The 18876-nt window shown below is 58.5% G+C and overlaps 1 protein-coding gene across 2 annotated transcripts in view; it reads left to right on the plus strand.

Annotated features, from left to right (window-relative positions):
• The window catches only part of PRKCB (protein kinase C beta), a 91284-nt gene extending 81223 nt beyond the window's left edge, over positions 1 to 10061 (plus strand). The window contains exon 17 of one of the 2 annotated variants that reach the window (XM_041401815.1): positions 9228 to 10061. In XM_041401815.1, coding sequence (XP_041257749.1) covers positions 9228 to 9380 — 153 coding nt within the window. In that variant the 3' untranslated portion in view covers positions 9381 to 10061. Of the gene's footprint in view, positions 1 to 3316; positions 4577 to 9227 lie in introns of those variants that run through there. The other variant, XM_041401814.1, reaches the window with a different exon arrangement.
• Positions 10062 to 18876: the final 8815 nt, after the last annotated feature.

Raw genomic sequence — 18876 nt, forward strand, 5'->3', positions numbered from 1 at the left:
CTTTACATAAAGCCTAGTGATTTGAAAAGTCTCATTTTGAAAGCACTGAAATCACACAGCAGAGCCCGGGATTATTCACAACAGCATAGGGGGGTTAAAAATGGCTTTTAATCGAATAATTTTTAATTGCATAAATTAATTTCCCCCTAACTGCTCAGAGTTAATTAATACTGAAAGGCCACCGACAGACCTGGATGTGTAAGAGCACCAGCTCCGTGCACAGGGGTTCTGCAGCCTTAGCTCAGCCTGTACAGGGTGGGTTCTGATGTTTGCATAAGTAATTTCCTAATTAGATGGGATTTAAGGATTGAGGGGCTGACACTGGGCAGGTGGATGTGCTGAGGTCGAACACCTCTGGTAATCCAGTCAGGATTTGCTCCGGGAGACCCAGGGCCCTGTACAGGCTGTGAGATTTCCCAGACCCTTCAGCCTCTGTTTTCAGTGTACGAGGCAGAAATTTGGCTTTTTCCCTAGCACAGGGAAGCTCCTGCACCAGGAGCCCTTGCAGTGGATGCTCCCTTTGACAGCAGCAGGGACACAGGGATGAGCTGCAGCATCCCAAACTGCAGCCAGACACCAGTGAAAGGCACCACTGTCCCCCTGAGCAGCACAGACACCCCCGGTGTGGCCCCAAGGTCGTGCTGGGCCCAAACTCCCCTAAATGTGACTGCCAGAAGAGCCCTGATCCTCCCCAGGGTGCAGGGAGCCAGAGCAGCACCAGGAAGGTCAGACTTGCCCTGCAAGGCCGGGGGGATTGTGGCTGTGCCGCTGTTTTGGGACAGAACCCTGGGAAATCGAGGGTGCCAGCACCTCCCTTGGCACTGGGAGCCAGGGTGGGTGGCAGCAGCATCCTCTGCTCCTTGATTGCATCCCAGGGATCAATGGCAAATATTTTATTGTGCCTTCTGTCTCTATTTGAAATCGAGCAGGGAGGTGATTAAATACAAGGCCGTCTTTGGAGCTGACAGGTTTATTTCTGCAGCTCAGGAGGAAAAGCCATTCTGTGCTGGCTATAAATATTAGGCAGGACACACCGGGATTTATGTAAGATAAATTCCCACCCTCCCCCTTTCTCCAGGCAGGATGGAGTGATGCCTGTACATTCATATCAGACTAAAACGAGGACAGTTTTTCACTAGATGGCTTTAGATAAGTGTAAAAATTCACATGGCATCTGTGTCCACTGAGCAGGGGCTCGTTTTGGGGAGCTGTGAAGAAGGTGCCCGTGCAGGCAGAGACCTTTCTGCCTGGAGCAGCAGGATCCTCCCTGCTTCCCCAGACCTGGAGCCTGCAGCTCCCCTCCTCAGCCTCGGGGCTGGGCTGGGATGTGCCCTCTGTAAACTCAAAGACAGCTTTCAACTTTAAAGTATTGAATTTAGCCATGCATTTTATCTGCATCCAAACAGAAAGTCCATAAATTCCACACAGCAGGGCAGGAAATACCATGGATAGATGGAACTTTTCAAATTTTCCATCCACATACTCTTACCTCATTGTGTGATAGTGAGAAACCCTCACTTGCCAATATTCATATTAAAATATATCTGCGCTTCCTATTCCAATAACTGGCAGCCTCTCATCAGGATTAATTTTCCAGTCCTTCTGAGGGGGTTGCTGGTTTGCTTTTTTATTTTTATTTTTATTTTTATTTTTCCTCTAAGGCAGCACATTTCTCTGTAGCCACAAGGCAGGCAGTGCTGTCAGACACAGCACGTGGGCTGCCCTGCCCATGTGTGCTGAGCTCTGCTGGGGCTGTGTGCACTGAGCTCTGCTGGCCTGCCAGGTGAGCCCTGCCAGGGGGGCACAGCCCCTTTCCCAGCCTCCCTGCTCCTGTCTGTGCCATCCCAGCGGCCCAGCCTGGCTCCCGTGCCCTGCCTTGGGCTCCCGGGCTCTGTGGAGCTGGCTCTCCCCTCTGCAGGGCTGCGTTGCTGTTTGGCGTTGGTGGCATGGCATGGGGAAGGCGTTGGGCTGTGGCTGACCCAGCAGACATCTCACACATCCTCTGCTCAGGGCTCAGGCCGGGCTGATCCCTGCCCTGGCTGCTGCAGTGCCCAGGGGAGCAGGAGCCCAGCCCTGCCGAGCTCAGCCCTTGGGCAGCAGCAGCTTAACCAAGCCAGACTAGAAATGTAAAGACCTGGCCTTACCACGGTGCCCACCCTGAGGGGCTGGAGCTGGGGGTAAATCCACTCAGACTTTGTCCCTTGGGCTTTGTTTAGGGTTTTGAGGACAGCAAGTGTCTCACTTGGTGCTGTAAGGACATACAAGAGCTGCCAAAGTAGCAGCCCGTCAGAGGCTGATGGATATTCATGTTGTCCTCCCTGAAAGCTCTGAGCAGAGGAAGGAATTGGGAAACATTGACTTCTGCATGTATTTCTCATTAATATTTTATTGCATTTAGTCTGATGTTTATTAAAAATGCAAATCTGTTTACTTAACAAATGAAAGTTAAATGCCCAGGAAAAATCGTGGCAGTGCTTGGAGCGTGTGCTCCCCCTGGGGCAGTGGGAGAGGGGCCTGGGGGACTGGGGGGTGCTGCCTGGGGACTGGGGGGTGCTGCCTGGGCAGCCCTCTGAGAGCCTGCAGAGCCTGGCTGTGTGTGTGACAAAGGGACAGTGGCCAGCCCTTGGAGCACAGTGCCAGCCGTGGGGTGTGACGTGTGGGTGACAGGCAGGGATGGAGCCTGGTCTGTGGCTGTGCAGTCACCTGGCATCCACCTGATGCCAGCTGCTGCTGCTGCTATTCCCTTAAATGAGGGTTTGCAGCCTGGGAAGCTGCAGCACCCTTGTTTTGATTGCTAAGGAAATTAAATCAGGTTTTGGCACCACTGGGGACCGTGAGGCTGTGGAGCACTGTGGTGTGACTGGACTGTAGGGAAGGGGCAGCCCTGGGAATCTGAACCATGGAATCCCAGACTGGTTTGGGGTGGAAGGGACCTTAAATCCCACCCAGTGCCACGCTGCCATGGCAGGGACACCCACCACTGTGCCAGGCTGCTCCAAGCCTGGCCTTGGGCACTGCCAGGGATGGATCCTCTCCTTTCCTCTCCTGCAGCAGGAGGAAGCCTCTGAGCAGCCCAGCCACGGTGGAAACCTCCTGGGCAGGGGGATGCCCACGCTGTGTGTGGGCAGCAGCAGTGCCAGCAGTGCCAGCCCATCTCACTCCCGCTGCCCTCCGTGGCACAGCGGCGATTGCTGGCCCCGGCCGTGCCGTGCCGTGCCGTGCCGTGCCGTGCCCTCGTGAATAACCCGGTGTGCTGTGCCCCTTTTCCCGTGCCACGCTTCCCGCCCCACCCACCGGTTCTTTTCTCCTCCCGTAGTGCGGACGCAATGCTGAAAACTTCGACCGGTTTTTCACCCGCCACCCGCCCGTGCTCACACCTCCCGACCAGGAAGTCGTCGGGAACATTGACCAGTCAGAATTCGAAGGATTTTCCTTTGTTAACTCTGAGTTTTTTAAGCCTCAAGCCAAGAGCTAAGCCGCTGTGCAGATCCCATCCCTGCGTCTGTCACCCGCTCCCGGCTGCTGTTGTGGTGACACATTCCACTGCAAAACTGCATCCATGGGCTTGCTTTAGCTCCTTACTAGAGTGACCATATTTCAAGTGTCTTCCTGTTATTTGGGGTGTCGCTGGAGGGGAGTGATGTGCGAGAAATGCTGCAAATGGCTTTTGTAACGTTTTGTTTGGAGAAAATGGGAACAGCTCAGTGGGTGACAGAATGAAAACAGAGATGCGGTGACAACTGGGAGAAATGCCTTCATCATGTGCTTTAATTCCTGCTCTTTCCTTTTTCTAGTGTTTTAAATAATCATGAAAATTTAATATTTAGCCTTCTTAGCCTTAGTGGCAAGTAAGTGTTTTTAATGAAACCGTTCCCCAGAGTCTCTCTCGTCCCTGAAGCTCAGGAGAGCCGAGGTGCTGGCTCTGGCTCCTTTCCTGGCCGTGTCCTGCTGTGTGTCCAGCCCCACAACAGCTCCCCTTCCTGCACAGATGCCGTGGGCTGGCTGGGTCCCCAGCAGTGGGATAAGTTATTCGGGCAGGCAGAGCTGCCGTTGGCAAAGATTTCTCCTGATTTGTGCAGTTTCTAAGTAGCATTTTTTAAAATCAAAGCAAACATCCCCTGGTAAACGGGAAATTTGGAAGAGCTGCCTTTGAATCCATGGTCATCCTAGTAAACACCACCGACATCCATTCCGTAGCAAAGCTTTTTCTTCTTTCCAAATGCCAAAGTCATTGGTGGAGTTTGTTACCTGTGCTTTAAATGTGTCAAAAATGGTATTGACCCAAACGGGAGGTACTTAACTCTGACCAGTATTGTGAATTCTGATATGAGGCGTGTAAAGAAGCTTGAAGCTTCTTTCAACGGGTACTTCTGTCCTTAAAAATGGCCCGAGTTTTGTTTTTGGCATCAAAGGAGACATTTCAGGAAAGGTGAATTTCTCTTGGAAGGACAACAATCACACTGCTTCCTTTTATACCCTTGCAGATTTCGTGGGCTGTCATTCTATCAATCTGCTTGATTTGTAATGTGCCAATTAATTTTTTTTCTGATACCAATTATAAAATAAAAAGTGAGAAAACCCGCCCCAGAAACCTGCATGTGTTTGGCAATATTGAGTTCCGCAGTTCAGCCGGGTGATTCCTGCCGACAGCCGGGGCTGGAAGCTGCCCCGGCTGCTGGGGGACGTTGCCTCGGTGGCTCAATCCCTGCGTTTGTCCCAAAAAATCCGAGGTGGGATGTACGGGAAGCATCATCCGGGAGGGAGCGATTGCCCGCAGCCTCCTGCAGCAGCGCCCACGGTCCGGGGAGAGGACACGGCAGGAAGGATGCTCCGGGCTCAGGACACGGCAGGAAGGATGCTCCGGGGTCCGCACACGGCAGGAAGGATGCTGCGGTGTCAGGACACGGCAGGGATGACGCTCCTGGCTCAGGACACGGCAGGAAGGATGCTCCGGGCTCAGGACACGGCAGGGATGACGCTCCGGGGTCAGGACACGGCAGGAAGGATGCTGCGGTGTCAGGACACGGCAGGGATGATGCTCCGGGCTCAGGACACGGCAGGAAGGATGCTGCGGTGTCAGGACACGGCAGGGATGATGCTCCAGGGTCAGCACACGGCAGGAAGGATGCTGCGGTGTCAGGACACGGCAGAGCCCGGCAGGAAGGATGCTCCGGGCTCAGGACACGGCAGGGATGACGCTCCAGGGTCAGCACACGGCAGAGCCCGGCCCAGCGCTGCCCAGCCCCGGCAGAGCCGAGCAGAGCCGCGGCGGCATCGCCCCGCACTCCCCGGGCTGCGGAGCCCGGCGTGGCTCCCCCAGCCCTGCCCGCTCTCCCGGGAGCGCTTCTTGGGAGCGGTTGGCACTTCCAGCTGAAGAGGGACTGCGGGCTCCTGTCAACCTCCCTCCTGCCTCTGGGAATGCGCTTCTGCCGAGTTCCAGACGCTGCGAGGTCGTTCCGAGAGGTCCCGAGCATCGGCGGAGCTGCTCCCGGCAGCGCTGCAGCTGTGCCCTGGGGAGGGGGCTCCGTGGCAGCGCAGGGAGGGTCCCCATCCCTGCGGCCAGGCAGGAATTGCTGCTCCGGGCCAGCCGTACCTGGGCACAGTGCCACGGGCTGTGGAACCCCGGCTGCGTGCCACGCCGTGACACCGCCACACTGTGACACCACCGCACTGTGACACCGCCACACCGTGACACCGCCACGCCGAATGCTGCTCCGGGCCAGCCGTACCTGGGCACAGTGCCACGGGCTGTGGGACCCCGGCTGCGTGCCACGCCGTGACACCGCCACACTGTGCCACCACCACACCGTGACACCGCCAGGCCGTGACACCACCACACCATGACACCACCAGGCCGTGCCACCGCCACACCGTGACACCGCCGCACCGTGACACCGCCACACTGTGACACCGCCAGGCCGTGCCACCACCGCACTGTGACACCGCCACACTGTGACACCGCCAGGCCGTGCCACCGCCGCACTGTGACACTGCCACACCGCAACACAGCCGCACCGTGACACCGCCACACCGTGCGACTGCCACGCCGTGCCACCACCACACTGTGACACCGCCAGGCTGTGCCACCGCCACACCACAACACAGCCGCACCGTGCCACCGTGACACCGTGACACCGTGACACCGTGACGCTGCCAGGCCGTGCCACCGCCACGCCATGCCACCGCCGCACTGTGACACCGCCACACCGTGACACCGCCACACCACCCCGCCGTGCTCCTCGCCGTGCTCCTCTCTGTGCTCCTCGCCGCCTCCCGGAGTCAGTTCCCCCACGGCTGGAGGCCCTTTCTGCCCTGATTGTCCCCTGCGCTCCCCTCTCTCCCTGGGAGCCAGCAGCCATTCCCTGCCTGCTCCCGCATTGTTCATCATCTTGACAGAGGCCAAATTGCCGCCAGTTCAGGCAGGATTCAAGGTAAGGCTCCAGCAACCCGCACGTTGCTCAGCTCCAGCCGAGGCCCCAGGGAGTGGGGGCTGCTGGAGGGGGCAGTGCAGGGGAGAGGCCGCCCTGAGCCCCCTCCCGGGCACATCGCAGCCTCTCCCAGAGCTTTCTGCTGCCAAAAAGCAGCAGCAGCAGGTTTTTCCCACTCCAGGGCTCCCAGGCTGAGCACTCCCGAGGGCCGGGGACCAACCTGCAGCAGTCACATGTGGATGTGTCATTCCCTTTGCAGCCTCCCAAAGCCTTCCTGCTCAGGAGAAGCTCCTGGCTTGGCAGGACGGAGCTGTCCTGGCCCACGTTGGTTTGGATGGATGTGGCCTTCAGGAACCACCTGGTCATCTCAGAACCCGCCAGGACCTGGGGCCACTTTCCACAGAGAGACCCCGAGCACAGCCACGGCCGCTCAGCCAGGGACCTCCCTGGGGACCCTGCTGCCGTCGAGGTGGGCTTGTCCTCACATTCCGACTGCTTCACCCTTTGCCTGCAGAACTCTGCACCTGAAGTTGATCCCTTCACCCTGTCTGCGCTCCCTGCTCCTGCTCTGTGCCCCCAAATCCACATCTCCTTCCTTCTCTGTGCTGGAGAGAGGGGCCCTGGAGGGACCCTGGTGCCCTGGGGAGCGTCACCGTGTGCCCACAGCCTGACAGCACAGCCAGCACAGCCACGTCTGCCTCTTCTGCTTCTCCTCTCTCCTTGAGCTCCATCCAGACCTGTTTTCTTCCCACCTCGTCTCTGCTCCATCATCCTTGGCTTTTCCTGATCTTCCTCCCCAAGGCTAAAGCCATCCTGATGGGATGTCTGCTGTGGCAAGTGGAATCTCCAAGCATCCCCGAGGTCCTGAGGCACTGCTGGCTCATCTCCCAGGGCTCAGTCCAGCTGCAGCTGGATTGGTGTGCTGCTCCTGGCCTGTCCAGGCTGGCAGGAAGACCTGGCTCTGTGTCCTGGCCGTGCTCCTGCTCGAGGCATGAAGGTGCCCCAGTGTCCCATTGGGCCAGGAGGGGCTGCAGGGAGGACACAGCCCCTGTCCTGCCAGGTCCTTCCCCAGGACAGCAGTGGGAGCTCAGCCAGAGGGGTGGGATGGGGTGCAGGACCTGCAGACCCCCCACAGTTACTTTCCTCAGTTCAAGCTGGCAGATTAATCCAGGCTTGGAAATCCTGGTGCAGCAGAGCCCAGCGAGGACCTGGCATGGTGGGGCCACACTTCAAAGGCAAAGTCTGGGAAAAATGGAAAACAAATACAGGTTTCTGCAAGGCTGGCAGGGGAAGGTCACCTGCAGCAGGGATCTGGGGTCTCTCCTGTATGGGGGACATGGAAGAAGGGGTGCAGAAGCCTTTTGTCCCTGTTGGCTTTAGTAACGAGGCAGAGCAGAGCCAGTTCCCGGCTGCCAGTGTCCCTCCACTGCCAGTCACTGTGGGTGAAGGACCGGGGGTGCCTGTGCTGTCCCTTCAGTGCTCAGTCACCCCTGCAGCCGTGGCTCTGTCACCTCCCCAGCAGGACACCCTGAGCCAGGCGCTCTCTGATCTGCAGGGTTTAGAAGAGCAGCCCACGCGCTCCCGGCGCTGGCTCCGCAGTGCTGATCGCAGGTTCCCGGAGCTAATCCTGACACTAACGTCCTTTTTTTCCCTTTTTTGGCTTGGGTGTAGCTGCAAAGTTGTTCTCCTTAAGAAATTGCAAGGAGAAAATGTTGCATATGTGGAATTTTCCTTCTCAGAGGTTTTGAAGTGCTGTGTGTTTTCTCTCTGTACAACCCTGGAGCAAATCACATCCTCCATCAATGAACCAGTGTTGGTTAACACCGTATCACGGCATCATTCAAAAATCAAGCTTAAAGCAGAAAGAGCTCTTACAGCTGATTATTTTGTGCAAATTTTGACATGGTAGTGACTGTTGCTGCCATTTCGAGGCATGTTGCTTCCTCCAGGCTCCTTCCTCCTGTGCAGTGCTGAGCTCTGGTTGCAGTGCGGGTTCTGCATGCTGAGAACTGCTCCGTGCTCTCTCTCTCTCCCACAGCAAACAGGACAGGAGGGATGCTCCCTCCCCAACACGGCTCTCACCTGTCCCTCTGTGTCCTGCTCGTGTGTCTCAGGCGTGTTAAACTGGTGCTCTCCTCTTCCTGCTGGTGGTGTGGGGCTGCTTCTGTTCTGCAGGGCTGTGACTTCCTGCTCGGTGGCAGCTTGAGAAAGCAGTGTGGAGTGCTGGGACAGCACAGCTCCCTGGGGACAGTGCAGCTCCCTGGGGACAGCACAGCTCCCTGGGGACAGCACAGATCCCTTGGGGACAGCGCAGCTCCCTTGGGGACAGTGCAGCTCCCATGGGGACAGCACAGCTCCCATAGGGACAGCACAGCTCTCTGGGGACAGCACAGCTACCTGGGGACAGCACAGCTCTCTGGGGACAGCACAGCTCCCATAGGGACAGCACAGCTCCCTGGGGACAGCACAGCTCCCTGGGGACAGCACAGCTCTCTGGAGACAGCACAGCTCCCTGGGGACAGCACAGCTCCCTTGGGGACAGCACAGCTCCCTGGGGACAGCACAGCTCTCTGGGACAGCACAGCTCCCTGGGGACAGCATAGCTCCCTGGGGACAGTGCAGCTCCCTTGGGGACAGTGCAGCTCCCTTGGGGACAATGCAGCTCCCTGGGGACAGCACAGCTCTCTGGGGACAGTGTGGCTCCCCCCGGCCATGCCCTCGGGTGCTGTCACCTCTGGTGCTGTCACCTCTGGCGCCTCGCTCCTTCCCCAGTTTAACCCTGTGCTTTCCGTTTCGCAGAAGGACAAACGCGACACTTCCAACTTCGACAAAGAGTTCACCCGGCAGCCGGTGGAGCTGACGCCCACGGACAAACTCTTCATCATGAACTTGGACCAGAACGAGTTTGCTGGATTCTCCTACACTAACCCCGAGTTTGTCATTAACGTGTAGTCGCGGCGCAGCCCTGTCCTCGCTGTCCCACGCCAGGTGGCCCTGTACATAGGACACTAGTCTTCCGGGATTAGCAGTGCAGACACACATCCCCTCCCGCCAAACACGCCGACCGCTTCTCCCCGGAGCCTCTCCGTGTCCGTGCCACTCGCTAGCTTGGTTTCCCTAGCCGGAGGTGTCCGGGGTGCCAGTTACCGGTCAGTGATACTTCTAGGAACTATAGTTGGTGGTGACTAATAGAGTTTTTAAACAGAAATATACCAAACTGCTACGGTCTCTGTAATTTTCGCAGTGGGACGCTGAGATCCCAGTGACCCAGCTAGTCCCAAAGCGTTGCTGTGGAATGCTGAGCATGGTTGATCGCTTAAAGCGTTGTGCTGAAGCTTGCGATGAGTGTGAGCTTGTCTTAGAGGAGCCTTTTGTTCAAGACATGGATATATTTGATCAGTGTGGAAAAATCTGCTTCTAGACCTCTCTTTCCCAATGCATTGTCCATAGGGTCAGCCCGGCTCCCGCCATCCCCTCCCTGCCTCGGGCATTGCGACTCCCGACCGCTCCCATGGTTCTTGTAAATCAGAGCAAACCTTTTTCTAAGCGAAAGGTGGGGGGTTTTTGTAACATCTGGAACAGTTTGCAGTTTTGATACGCTCTGTCAGCACTCGCATAAATCTTTCACAGACACTGTTGAGATGTAACAGCTCTGTAAAGGATATTAATATTCTACCAAAACAAACCACATTTATATTCTTGGTTTACAATTTACCAACTGAAAACACGCCCAAGACCAAAGGGCTGCACTGAGGGCTATTTATAATGGAAACTTTTCTACTTTCCACCCTCTGCTATTCTCTTTCAGGCTCCAAACCCATGGATTTCACAGACATCTTGATTTCCCTGATTTCCACCAAATTCCTGGGGGTTTCAGTCAGTAATAATTTTTTTTTAAATTCTGAGTGAGAAGAGACAATTCCAGCAGCTGCTTGTGAGGCAGAGCCATGGCGTGCGGGAGGGCAGGGGCAGGCAGGAGCACGAAGGAGGGAGCAAGGACAGGAAGGAGGGGACATGGGTGGGCAGGTGAGGGCAGGAGAGGACAGCGGGGAGGAGGGGGTAGGGGCAGGAGAGATGGGCAGGGGCAGGAGAGAAGGGCAGGGGCAGGGAGAGAAGGGCAGGGGCAGGGAGAGAGGGGCAGGAACAGGCAGAGGAGGGCAAGAACAGGCAGTGGGGGCAGGAGCAGGCAGAGGAGGGCAGGGGCAGGGAGAGGAGGGCAGGAACAGGCAGAGGAGGGCAGGAACAGGCAGAGGAGGGCAGGAGCAGGGAGAAGAGGGCAGGAACAGGCAGAGGGGGGCAGGAACAGGCAGAGGAGGGCAGGAACAGGCAGAGGAGGGCAGGAACAGGGAGAAGAGGGCAGGAGCAGGGAGAAGAGGGCAGGAACAGGCAGAGGAGGGCAGGAACAGGCAGATGGGGCAGGAGCAAGCAGGAACAGGGAGAAGAAGGCAGGAGTAGGCAGGAGCAGGGAGAGGTAGGCAGGAGCAGACAGGAACAGGCAGGAACAGGGAGAAGAGGGCAGGAACAGGCAGGAACAGGTAGAGAAGAGTAGGAAGAGGCAGGAGCAGGGAGAGGAGGGCAGGAGCAGGCAGGAACGGGCAGGAGCAGGGAGATAAGGGCAGGAACAGGCAGGAGCAGGCAGAGGGGGACAGGAGCAGGGAGAAGAGGGCAGGAACAGGCAGGAATAGGGAGAAGAGGACAGGAACAGGGAGAAGAGGACAGGAACAGGTAGAGGAGGGTAGGAAGAGGCAGGAGCAGGGAGAGGAGGGCAGGAGCAGGCAGAGGAGGGCAGGAGCAGGCAGGCACTGCCCGTTGCTGGCTGACCCTGGCTGACCGCTGGGTTGGCAGAGGCTGAGCCCCAGGTGAGCATCCCCCAGGCCCTGTCACCCCGTTCCCGTCACAGCCCAGGGTGGTTTGCAGAACCCCAGCTGTGTTTTCTGAGCCAGCACTGCTTCTGCTGGATGCAGCCATTCCTCCAGGCCCCAGGGAAATGGGGGGGTTTTATCAGTCATAGAGGAAATTCTAGTTCGTAGATCTTTTATAAACACGAAACTCTACCTTTGGAAATTATTTTTTTCTTTTAACGATTCCTTGAGAACTAGAGGCTGCCAGCAGCTAAGGCGCTGTCAGGGGATGAGTGTCCCCTCCCTGTCACCCAGCCACGGGCACTGTCCTGTGCCTGCTGGGGTGAGAGCTGAGCCCGTGGCCTCGGGTCGTGCCCTGGGCTGGAGGAACCCAAACCAAACCCAGAAAAACTGCAAATTGTGCCAGATCCAGGAGGGGTTGACGAGGGGCTCTGCAGCAGGCGAGGCCCAGGGGTGGGGGGCTGTGGCTGGTGGGGGCCTGGCACGTCCCAAAGCCATCGGCCATCCTCTGCAGACCACAGCTGACGTCAGAGCATGTGCGTTCCTGTGACCTCCCAACCGTTGCTGCAGAATTTGTATTCCTTCAGTGGTGAATGTTTTTCATTTCCGTATCTTTGGCTCTGCAGGCGCTCCCAGCTCTGCCCAGAGTGCTCTGGGGGGTCTGGGGGCTGAGGGGCACCCCGGGGCCGTGGGCACGGTGCAGGAGCTGCTGCGGGGGGAGTCACACCTTTTCTGTTTGGAGCTTGTGTGTCTGTGTTGGGGTGACACTTGTGCATGGAGCGGGGGCTGCTGGGCGCTGAGCACGCCGGTGGCCTCAGAGGAACCTGCAGGGCAGCTGGGATGTGGCACCAGGCAGCTTTGGAGGCAGTTTGGGGTTGAGATCCACGCTCCAGGGCGAGCTTGGCCCGTGCCAGGTCCTCTCAGGACTCATACCTTGAGTGTTCCTGATGCTGTCCGTTCTGCTGCTTGCCAAACTCTTGTTTCAAGACTCCTTCCAAATGTCCTGTCTCTTCTGTGCAGGGACGCACAGTGGGAAGTGCCTGGCCCTGCACACACACTCAGATCTGTGTGGACTCCTCCAGGGAAGGGCAGAGTGGCAGGGGTTCAGTCACTGTTCGTGTCATTTGATGATTTAATCCTCACTGTTGGGTGGGGAGAGCAGAGCCTTGGGAGGATGCTCAGAGCTCCTCAGAGAGCCCAGGTGCCCAGGCCCCCAGGTGCCCCACAGGGCTGTGGGGAAAGCCCAAGAAATCCCAGGCTGGAGCTGCTGGGGATGCAGGGGAGGGGAGCTCAGCTCTGGTGTCCCACCTGCGTTCAGTGGGACTGGCAGGGGTGCCCTGTGGCAGAGGGGGACGCAGGAGGGCAGAGGAGGGGCTGAGTTGGCAGGACACGCACAGGATGGCACATCCTGGCTCTGTCCCCCGTGGATTCCATCCCAGTGCTGCAGGTAAGTGGGCTCAGGCTCTCAGCTGGTTTCCCTGGGGCAGGGTGACCCCACAGTTGTCCCTGGGCTGTGCTGAGCCCTTGGCTGCTGCCCTGCCCCCGGTGCAGCTCCACTCCTTCTGGCTGGGAGCTGCTGCCGTGCCCGTGTCCCCGAGCAGCCTCCGGGTCACCAGAGCCATCAGCAGAGGAGCCATCGATCAGCTGAGTCCATTTCAGCAATAAATGGGGGTTTGTGCAGGGGCCAGCCCGTGGAGCTGATCGGGATGAGTGCAGGGCAGTCGCTGTGCTCTGGTGCTTGGATCCCAGAGCTGTGAGCCCAGGGAGGAGCCGAGGGCTGGAGCACAGGACACGAGGATCCCGCTGTCCCCAGGGCTGGGATTGCACCTGGAGGGTGAGAGCTGCTCCCACTGCCAGCGCTGGGGCTGCTCTGCTGTGGCAGGAGCGGGGGGGCTGTGTGACCATGGCCTCTGGCTCCATGCATGGGACTGTCACCTGAGCTGTTTATTTCTGATCACATTCAAAGTGGCAATTAAAACAAGGAGGGAAAAAAAATTTAAAAATTTAAAAAAAAAAAAAAAAAGAGAAAATGTTTATTGTTGAAGAGTTTGTGTTTGTGAATTTGATTTCACCTGCAAGTATTTGATGACTTTTCTACATCCTAGACTACCTGCTGTGTGTTGTCAAACGGTTCTCATGAAGACCTCCTTTTAGATGGGCATATACTCTTGATTCAATTTGCTGCATGTATGAAAAAATAAAACATTTAATTTTAAAGAAACCCTGAGAGCTTGGCTTCCTTTGCCCACGAGACCGGGGACAAGCCGGGGTCTGTGGGGTGGGGGTGTCCTGGGGGCCGGGGTCCCCCGGAGGGGCCGCACTGAATCCTGGCACGGCAGGAAATGCCAGGAAGGGTCTGGTACAGCAGGAAATGCGGGGAAGGGTCTGGTACAGCAGGAAATGCAGGGAAGGTTCTGGCACAGCAGGAAATGCCAGGAAGGGTCTGGCACAGCAGGAAATGCAGGGAAGGTTCTGGCACAGCAGGAAATGCTGGGAAGGTTCTGGCAAGGCAGGAAATGCGGGGAGGGTTCTGGCACAGCAGGAAATGTGGGGAAGGTTCTGGCACGGCAGGAAATGTGGGGAAGGTTCTGGCAAGTGGTCAAAAATCTGCGAGAGCAGCTGGCCCAGCGCAGGTGCCAGGGAGGTGACAGCGCTGAAAGGGGCACGGGACGTGGGGAGGGCACGGGGGGTTGATTATCAGTTAATTACTCGCTGACGAGTTACTGAAAGCTGCCGGAGCCCCCCAGCAGCCTCTGGAGCCGTGCGGGGCTGGGGCACGGGCGGGGTCGGGACCCCCTGGGCTCCCCCGGGGGCTGCGGGGGCTCCTGGCCCAGCGCACCCCCAGCCCCTGGAGCCCCGGCGGAGCCTGCCCGTCCCTGCCCCTGTCCATCGAGAGCTCCGCCGGTGCCCGTGTGCCCCGGGCGAGGTTCGGGAGGGGCTTTCCCCCTCTCTTGGGGGCGTTAGCGAGGCTTTCAGCAGTGTCCTCGTCTCTGCCCCCCCTGCGGCTGGCGGTCACCAGGGACACCCCAATTCTCCCGGGGGAGGGAAATCTGCCCGGCTCAGCCAGCCCTGGCGCTGCGGGCACCCCCTGGCATCTCCTCCGGGCTGGGCAGCCCTGGGGGTGCCCCCGAGCCCCAGCCCCCGGCCCAGGACAGGGCTTTGGGCTCCTGGCTGAGCCCCTCCCCAGGCTCGCTGCCGTGCCCGTTCCCAGCTCCTTGGAACGCTCCTGAGCTTTGCCTCTCCTGGCTTGTGTAAGTGAAACATTTGGTTTTGTGACACTTTCCTTAATTATGGGAGCTAATGACAAAACCATTGTGACAAATGACTCAGCTTTTGATAGTGAAGTTAATTAATTCTGAAGCTGGAGCCTCCATTGGAGTATCTGGAGAAGCCCGATTAGGAAGTGTGCTCACCCAGCGTGGCACGGGCGGCAGGAGCCGGTCCCCGGGCCAGCCAGGTGAGCCCTCCCCGGGGCTGGCAGGGAGCATCTGCCCGGAGCTGCCTCCTGATCCGTCCCTCCGTCCATCGGGGCGTCCGGGGAGAGCAGCCTCGCTCATGCTGGGCTGAGTGACCAGGAGCAGCTCTGCGCCCGGCGCTGACCTTCAAGAGCGTCTCCCTGAAGCCATCTTTCATCTCTTTCATTTGCATTACAATCCTGTTTGCCTCATTATTCCTTATCCAGTTCTTCTTCAAAGGATTTAAATCAAATCAATTAAATTGTGGCAGGCTGGAGCGGCAGTGAACCTTTCCTCGTGGCTCAGCGTGGTCCGGCTGGACCTGACTACAGAATGGGTTTAATCTTCTGCTATTTGTTCTTTTATTGCTTCTGGGCTACCTCTGCCCACAGATGCCTTTGATCCCTGTCCATCCTTCCACCCATCCCGTGCAGACACGCTCCACGTGCAGGCTGCTCTTTGTCTGACCTTGGGGAAGGATTTTCTTTGGGAAGACGGGAGCTGCTGGCCATGGAACGGCTGTGGGAGCCCTGGGGCACTGCCGTGGTGCTGTTCCATCCCTTTCCATCTCCCCTGCTTGTTTTGTCTGCCCAGGGAGCCAAAGGATCATGGAACCACTCAGCTTGGAAGCGCTCTCTGAGCCCATCGTGTTCAGCCTCTCCTGCAGCACTGCCAGGGCCACCACTGCCCCCTGACCCCGCGTGCCACACCTGCACGGCTTTTAAATCCCCCCAGCTCTGGGGGCTCTACTACTTGGCAACCCTTCCAGTGAAGAAATTTTCCCAAATATCCAGTTTAAGCCTCCCTTGGTGCAAGTCGAGGCTGTTTCCCCTTGTCCTGTCCCTTGTTCCCTGGGAGAAGGGACTGAGCCCCACCTGGCTGCACCCCCTGGCAGGGAGTCAGTGTCAGCACAGGGGGGGGAAATGCTGGAGAAATGTCACAAGTGTGGGCAAATCCCCCGGATCTGGGCACCAGCTGCTGCCAGAGTGGTCGCCCAGGCCCGGAAGATGCGTGGTGCTGGCCCACACACGGCCACCCCTGCTCCCCCAGCATCTCTAAGAATAAAGAGGCTTAATCAGAATGGATTCTGTTCCTCCCCTGCTATTTTTATTGCTACTCAACTGTCGGAAATCCAGCAGGGAGAGCAGAGCTGGTGGGGAATTGCACCAGCTTGCACCGAGCCAGCTCGTGCCATGGCCCTGCAGCGTGGCACGGCTGGCACGGCTGGCACCCCTGGCAGCTCATGGCACAGGGACAGCCCAGCCTCACCACTGGAGTCCTGCTGGAGCCAGGGGATTGCAGCCAGCGCTCCCAAAGTGGTGCAGATATAAATAATCCCCTCGTAGGAGTGGGGAAGGATGAACACATGTGCCCAAGGCTCTGGAGTCCTTATCCCCTCGCAGCCCCCAGGAGCAGGAGAATGAAGTGAAGGCTGGGCAGGGCTGGAGCCTCTCCCTGCATGGCTAATGACCCAAACTCGCCTTGTCTCAGCCTCTCTTCCTTCAAGGAAAAACCTAATCCAGCTAGGGATTATTCTGACTACTTACTTCCTGTCACTTTGCCAATTTAAATGCAGCAGAGCTTTCATGGCTGGATTTGGGAGGACAAAGCCTAACTGATCTCGGGTTAGGACATTTTTGCCTGCGAGGACAGCTTTTTTCTTGCAAGAGTTGTACAATCTTTGCAGCGTGGGCTGGATTTTTCAATTTGTTTCTAATTTGCCTAGCATGATAGGGTCCAGGTCCAGGAGCAGGAGGATGATGATGGACAGGGCAGGGAACAGGAGCTGGAGCTGGAGCTGGAGATGGAGCTGGAGCTGGAGCTGGAGGAGCCCAGGCTGCCCTGGTCAGGGTGCCAGGCTGTCACCCTGCAGTTTGAGTTGCAGAGCAGGATACCAAGGTCACCAAATTCTCATTGGTCCCAAAGTTTAGCGAACCCCTGGGAAGGCCAGAGCTCCCAGCTCGCTCCTGGAGCTGACACCCCATTCATGGAGCAGTGAGAGGGGTGCAGGGGTGTCCCCACCTCCAGCCCCACAGGGGCCAACACGATCTGACACGGACTTTGCTTCTGTTTGAGCTCGCTTTGTTCAAAGCCTAGGAAACGGTACATGTGCACTCCGCTCACACCTACACACGCTGTGTTAAAATAACACAATTAAGGCTGCAAAATCCCCCACTCACAACGCAATTTGCAGCCCCTCAGCTGTGGGAGGGAGATATCTTTGCTGCCTCTGCGCAGCCGGGGGCCGGGCAGGGCGCTGCCGTCAGGCGCTGCTGACGGGGCCGGGCAGGGGCGGCAGGGCTGCCAGGAGCAGGGCTGCCACCGGGCAGGTGTCCCACAGAGCCTGGCCTTTCCCTGTGCCGTGCCCTGAGCCACCTGCCTGGTGCCCACGGGATTGCTCAGGGGCTTGGGAAAACCACGAAGAGGAACTTCGTGCACAGGCTGGCAGTGACAGGACAAGAGGGAATGGTTACAAATTAAAAGAGTGATTCATGTTGGATATCAGGAGGAAATTCTTCCCTGGGAGGGTGGCACAGGGTGCCCAGAGCAGCTGTGGCTGCCCCTGGATCCCTGGCAGTGCCCAAGGCCAGGCTGGACAGGGCTTGGAGCAGCCTGGGACAGTGGGAGGTGTCCCTGCCATGGCAGGGGTGGCACTGGGTGGGCTTTAGGATTCCTTCCAGCCCAAACCATCTTGGGTTCTGTGATTCTGAGCCCAGGGCTCACCCCGGTGTCCAGTCTGTGACACCAAGGTGTGACCTGGGAACCGACGTGTGCCTCTGCCAGTGCCACTCCCCAAAACTGAGAAGCGACAACCCCTCCCCAAAAAATGCCCAGAAGATGCAGGGGGGGTGGGTGGCTGCTGCTGACCCCAGCCCCTGTTTCCCCATGCTGGCACTCCTCAGAGGGCTGTGTCCCCTCCCAGCTGCCAGCTCTGCCACTCTGCAGATGGAAGCGCCGGGGAGCAGGAGCTGGTGCTGTGCGCCCAGAGAGCCTGGGCAGAGCTGCACCGCCTCCAGCCTGAGCTGGGAACCAGGCACGGGGCCCGTGGGGAAGCAGGGAATGAAGCAGGGTGATCCACAGCCAGGAGCCAGCGGGAAGCTGGGGAGGGACGCGGCGGGGCAGCAATCAGCGTGCCCTGCCTGGGGAGCCGCACAAACCGTGATTGCAGGTCGAGGAGCCACTTAATTCTCGCATTCTTAATTTCTCAGTACCTTCATAATTCTCTGTTTGCCTTTTTGGAGTAAATAACTAGTATTTCCATGTGAGTGCATGCAGATGAGGGCTGGGAAGCACACGGCACCGTGTAAATCAGTCGCTTTCCCGTCTCAGCGTGGCCCTCACAGGAGCGTGAATTCCAGAGGTAAGTGTGTTCTAGGGCTTGCTGGAAAGGTCGCGTGAGTCATGGGCTCATCCAACCGGCTGGGGGATGTTTCAGGGAGATGAGGAGACAGCCGAGAGGGAGAGGGCAGGGGGGTTAACTGCTGGGAATGGTGCAGGAGTGCCTTGTGGGCACGAGGGACGCTCAGGCTGAACCAGCTGCTGCGCAGGGATAAACTCCGGCTTGCCGGGGCAGGGACAGCTCCGTGCCAGCCTGGGCAGGCGCTGTGCCCTGCCTGGGGTCCGCTGTGTGGGTGTGTGCCCCCAGCCCCTCGTCCCAGTGCCAGCGGTGCCCGGTACCGGTGCAGCAGCTCAGGCACCGAGCTGGGGGGACTCAGGGAACCGAGCGGCCCCGTGCCGGGGGCTGGCGCGGGTGGGTGACTGTCCCTGGGGCGGCACTGGCACTTCGAGGGGGTTTCCACCCTGTCCGTGTCCCAGGACAGTCCCGCTCCGCTCCCAGAATCCCGGTGGTCCCCGGGGCGGTCTCGGTCCCCCGGTCCCCGCTCGGTCCCGGCACCCAGCGCTGGGATCCCCCCGCCCAGTCCGGGTTTTCTTGCAGGGTCTCTCTCCCTTTCTCCCGGGGCAGTCCCGATCCCAGCACCCCGGGGTGGGCTTCCCGGGGCACTCACGGTCCCCGCCCAGTGCTGGCACCCCGGGGTGGCTTTCCCGTCCCGGTCCCCGTCCCCCCGGTGCCGGCCGCCGTCCCCCCGGTACCGGCCGGTCGGAGCGGGCGGGGGGCGGTGTCCCGGCGGC

This window comes from Onychostruthus taczanowskii, unplaced genomic scaffold (genome assembly GCF_017590055.1).
Source record: "Onychostruthus taczanowskii isolate IOZ18803 unplaced genomic scaffold, ASM1759005v1 scaffold19, whole genome shotgun sequence".
Taxonomy (NCBI): Eukaryota; Metazoa; Chordata; class Aves; order Passeriformes; family Passeridae; genus Onychostruthus; species Onychostruthus taczanowskii.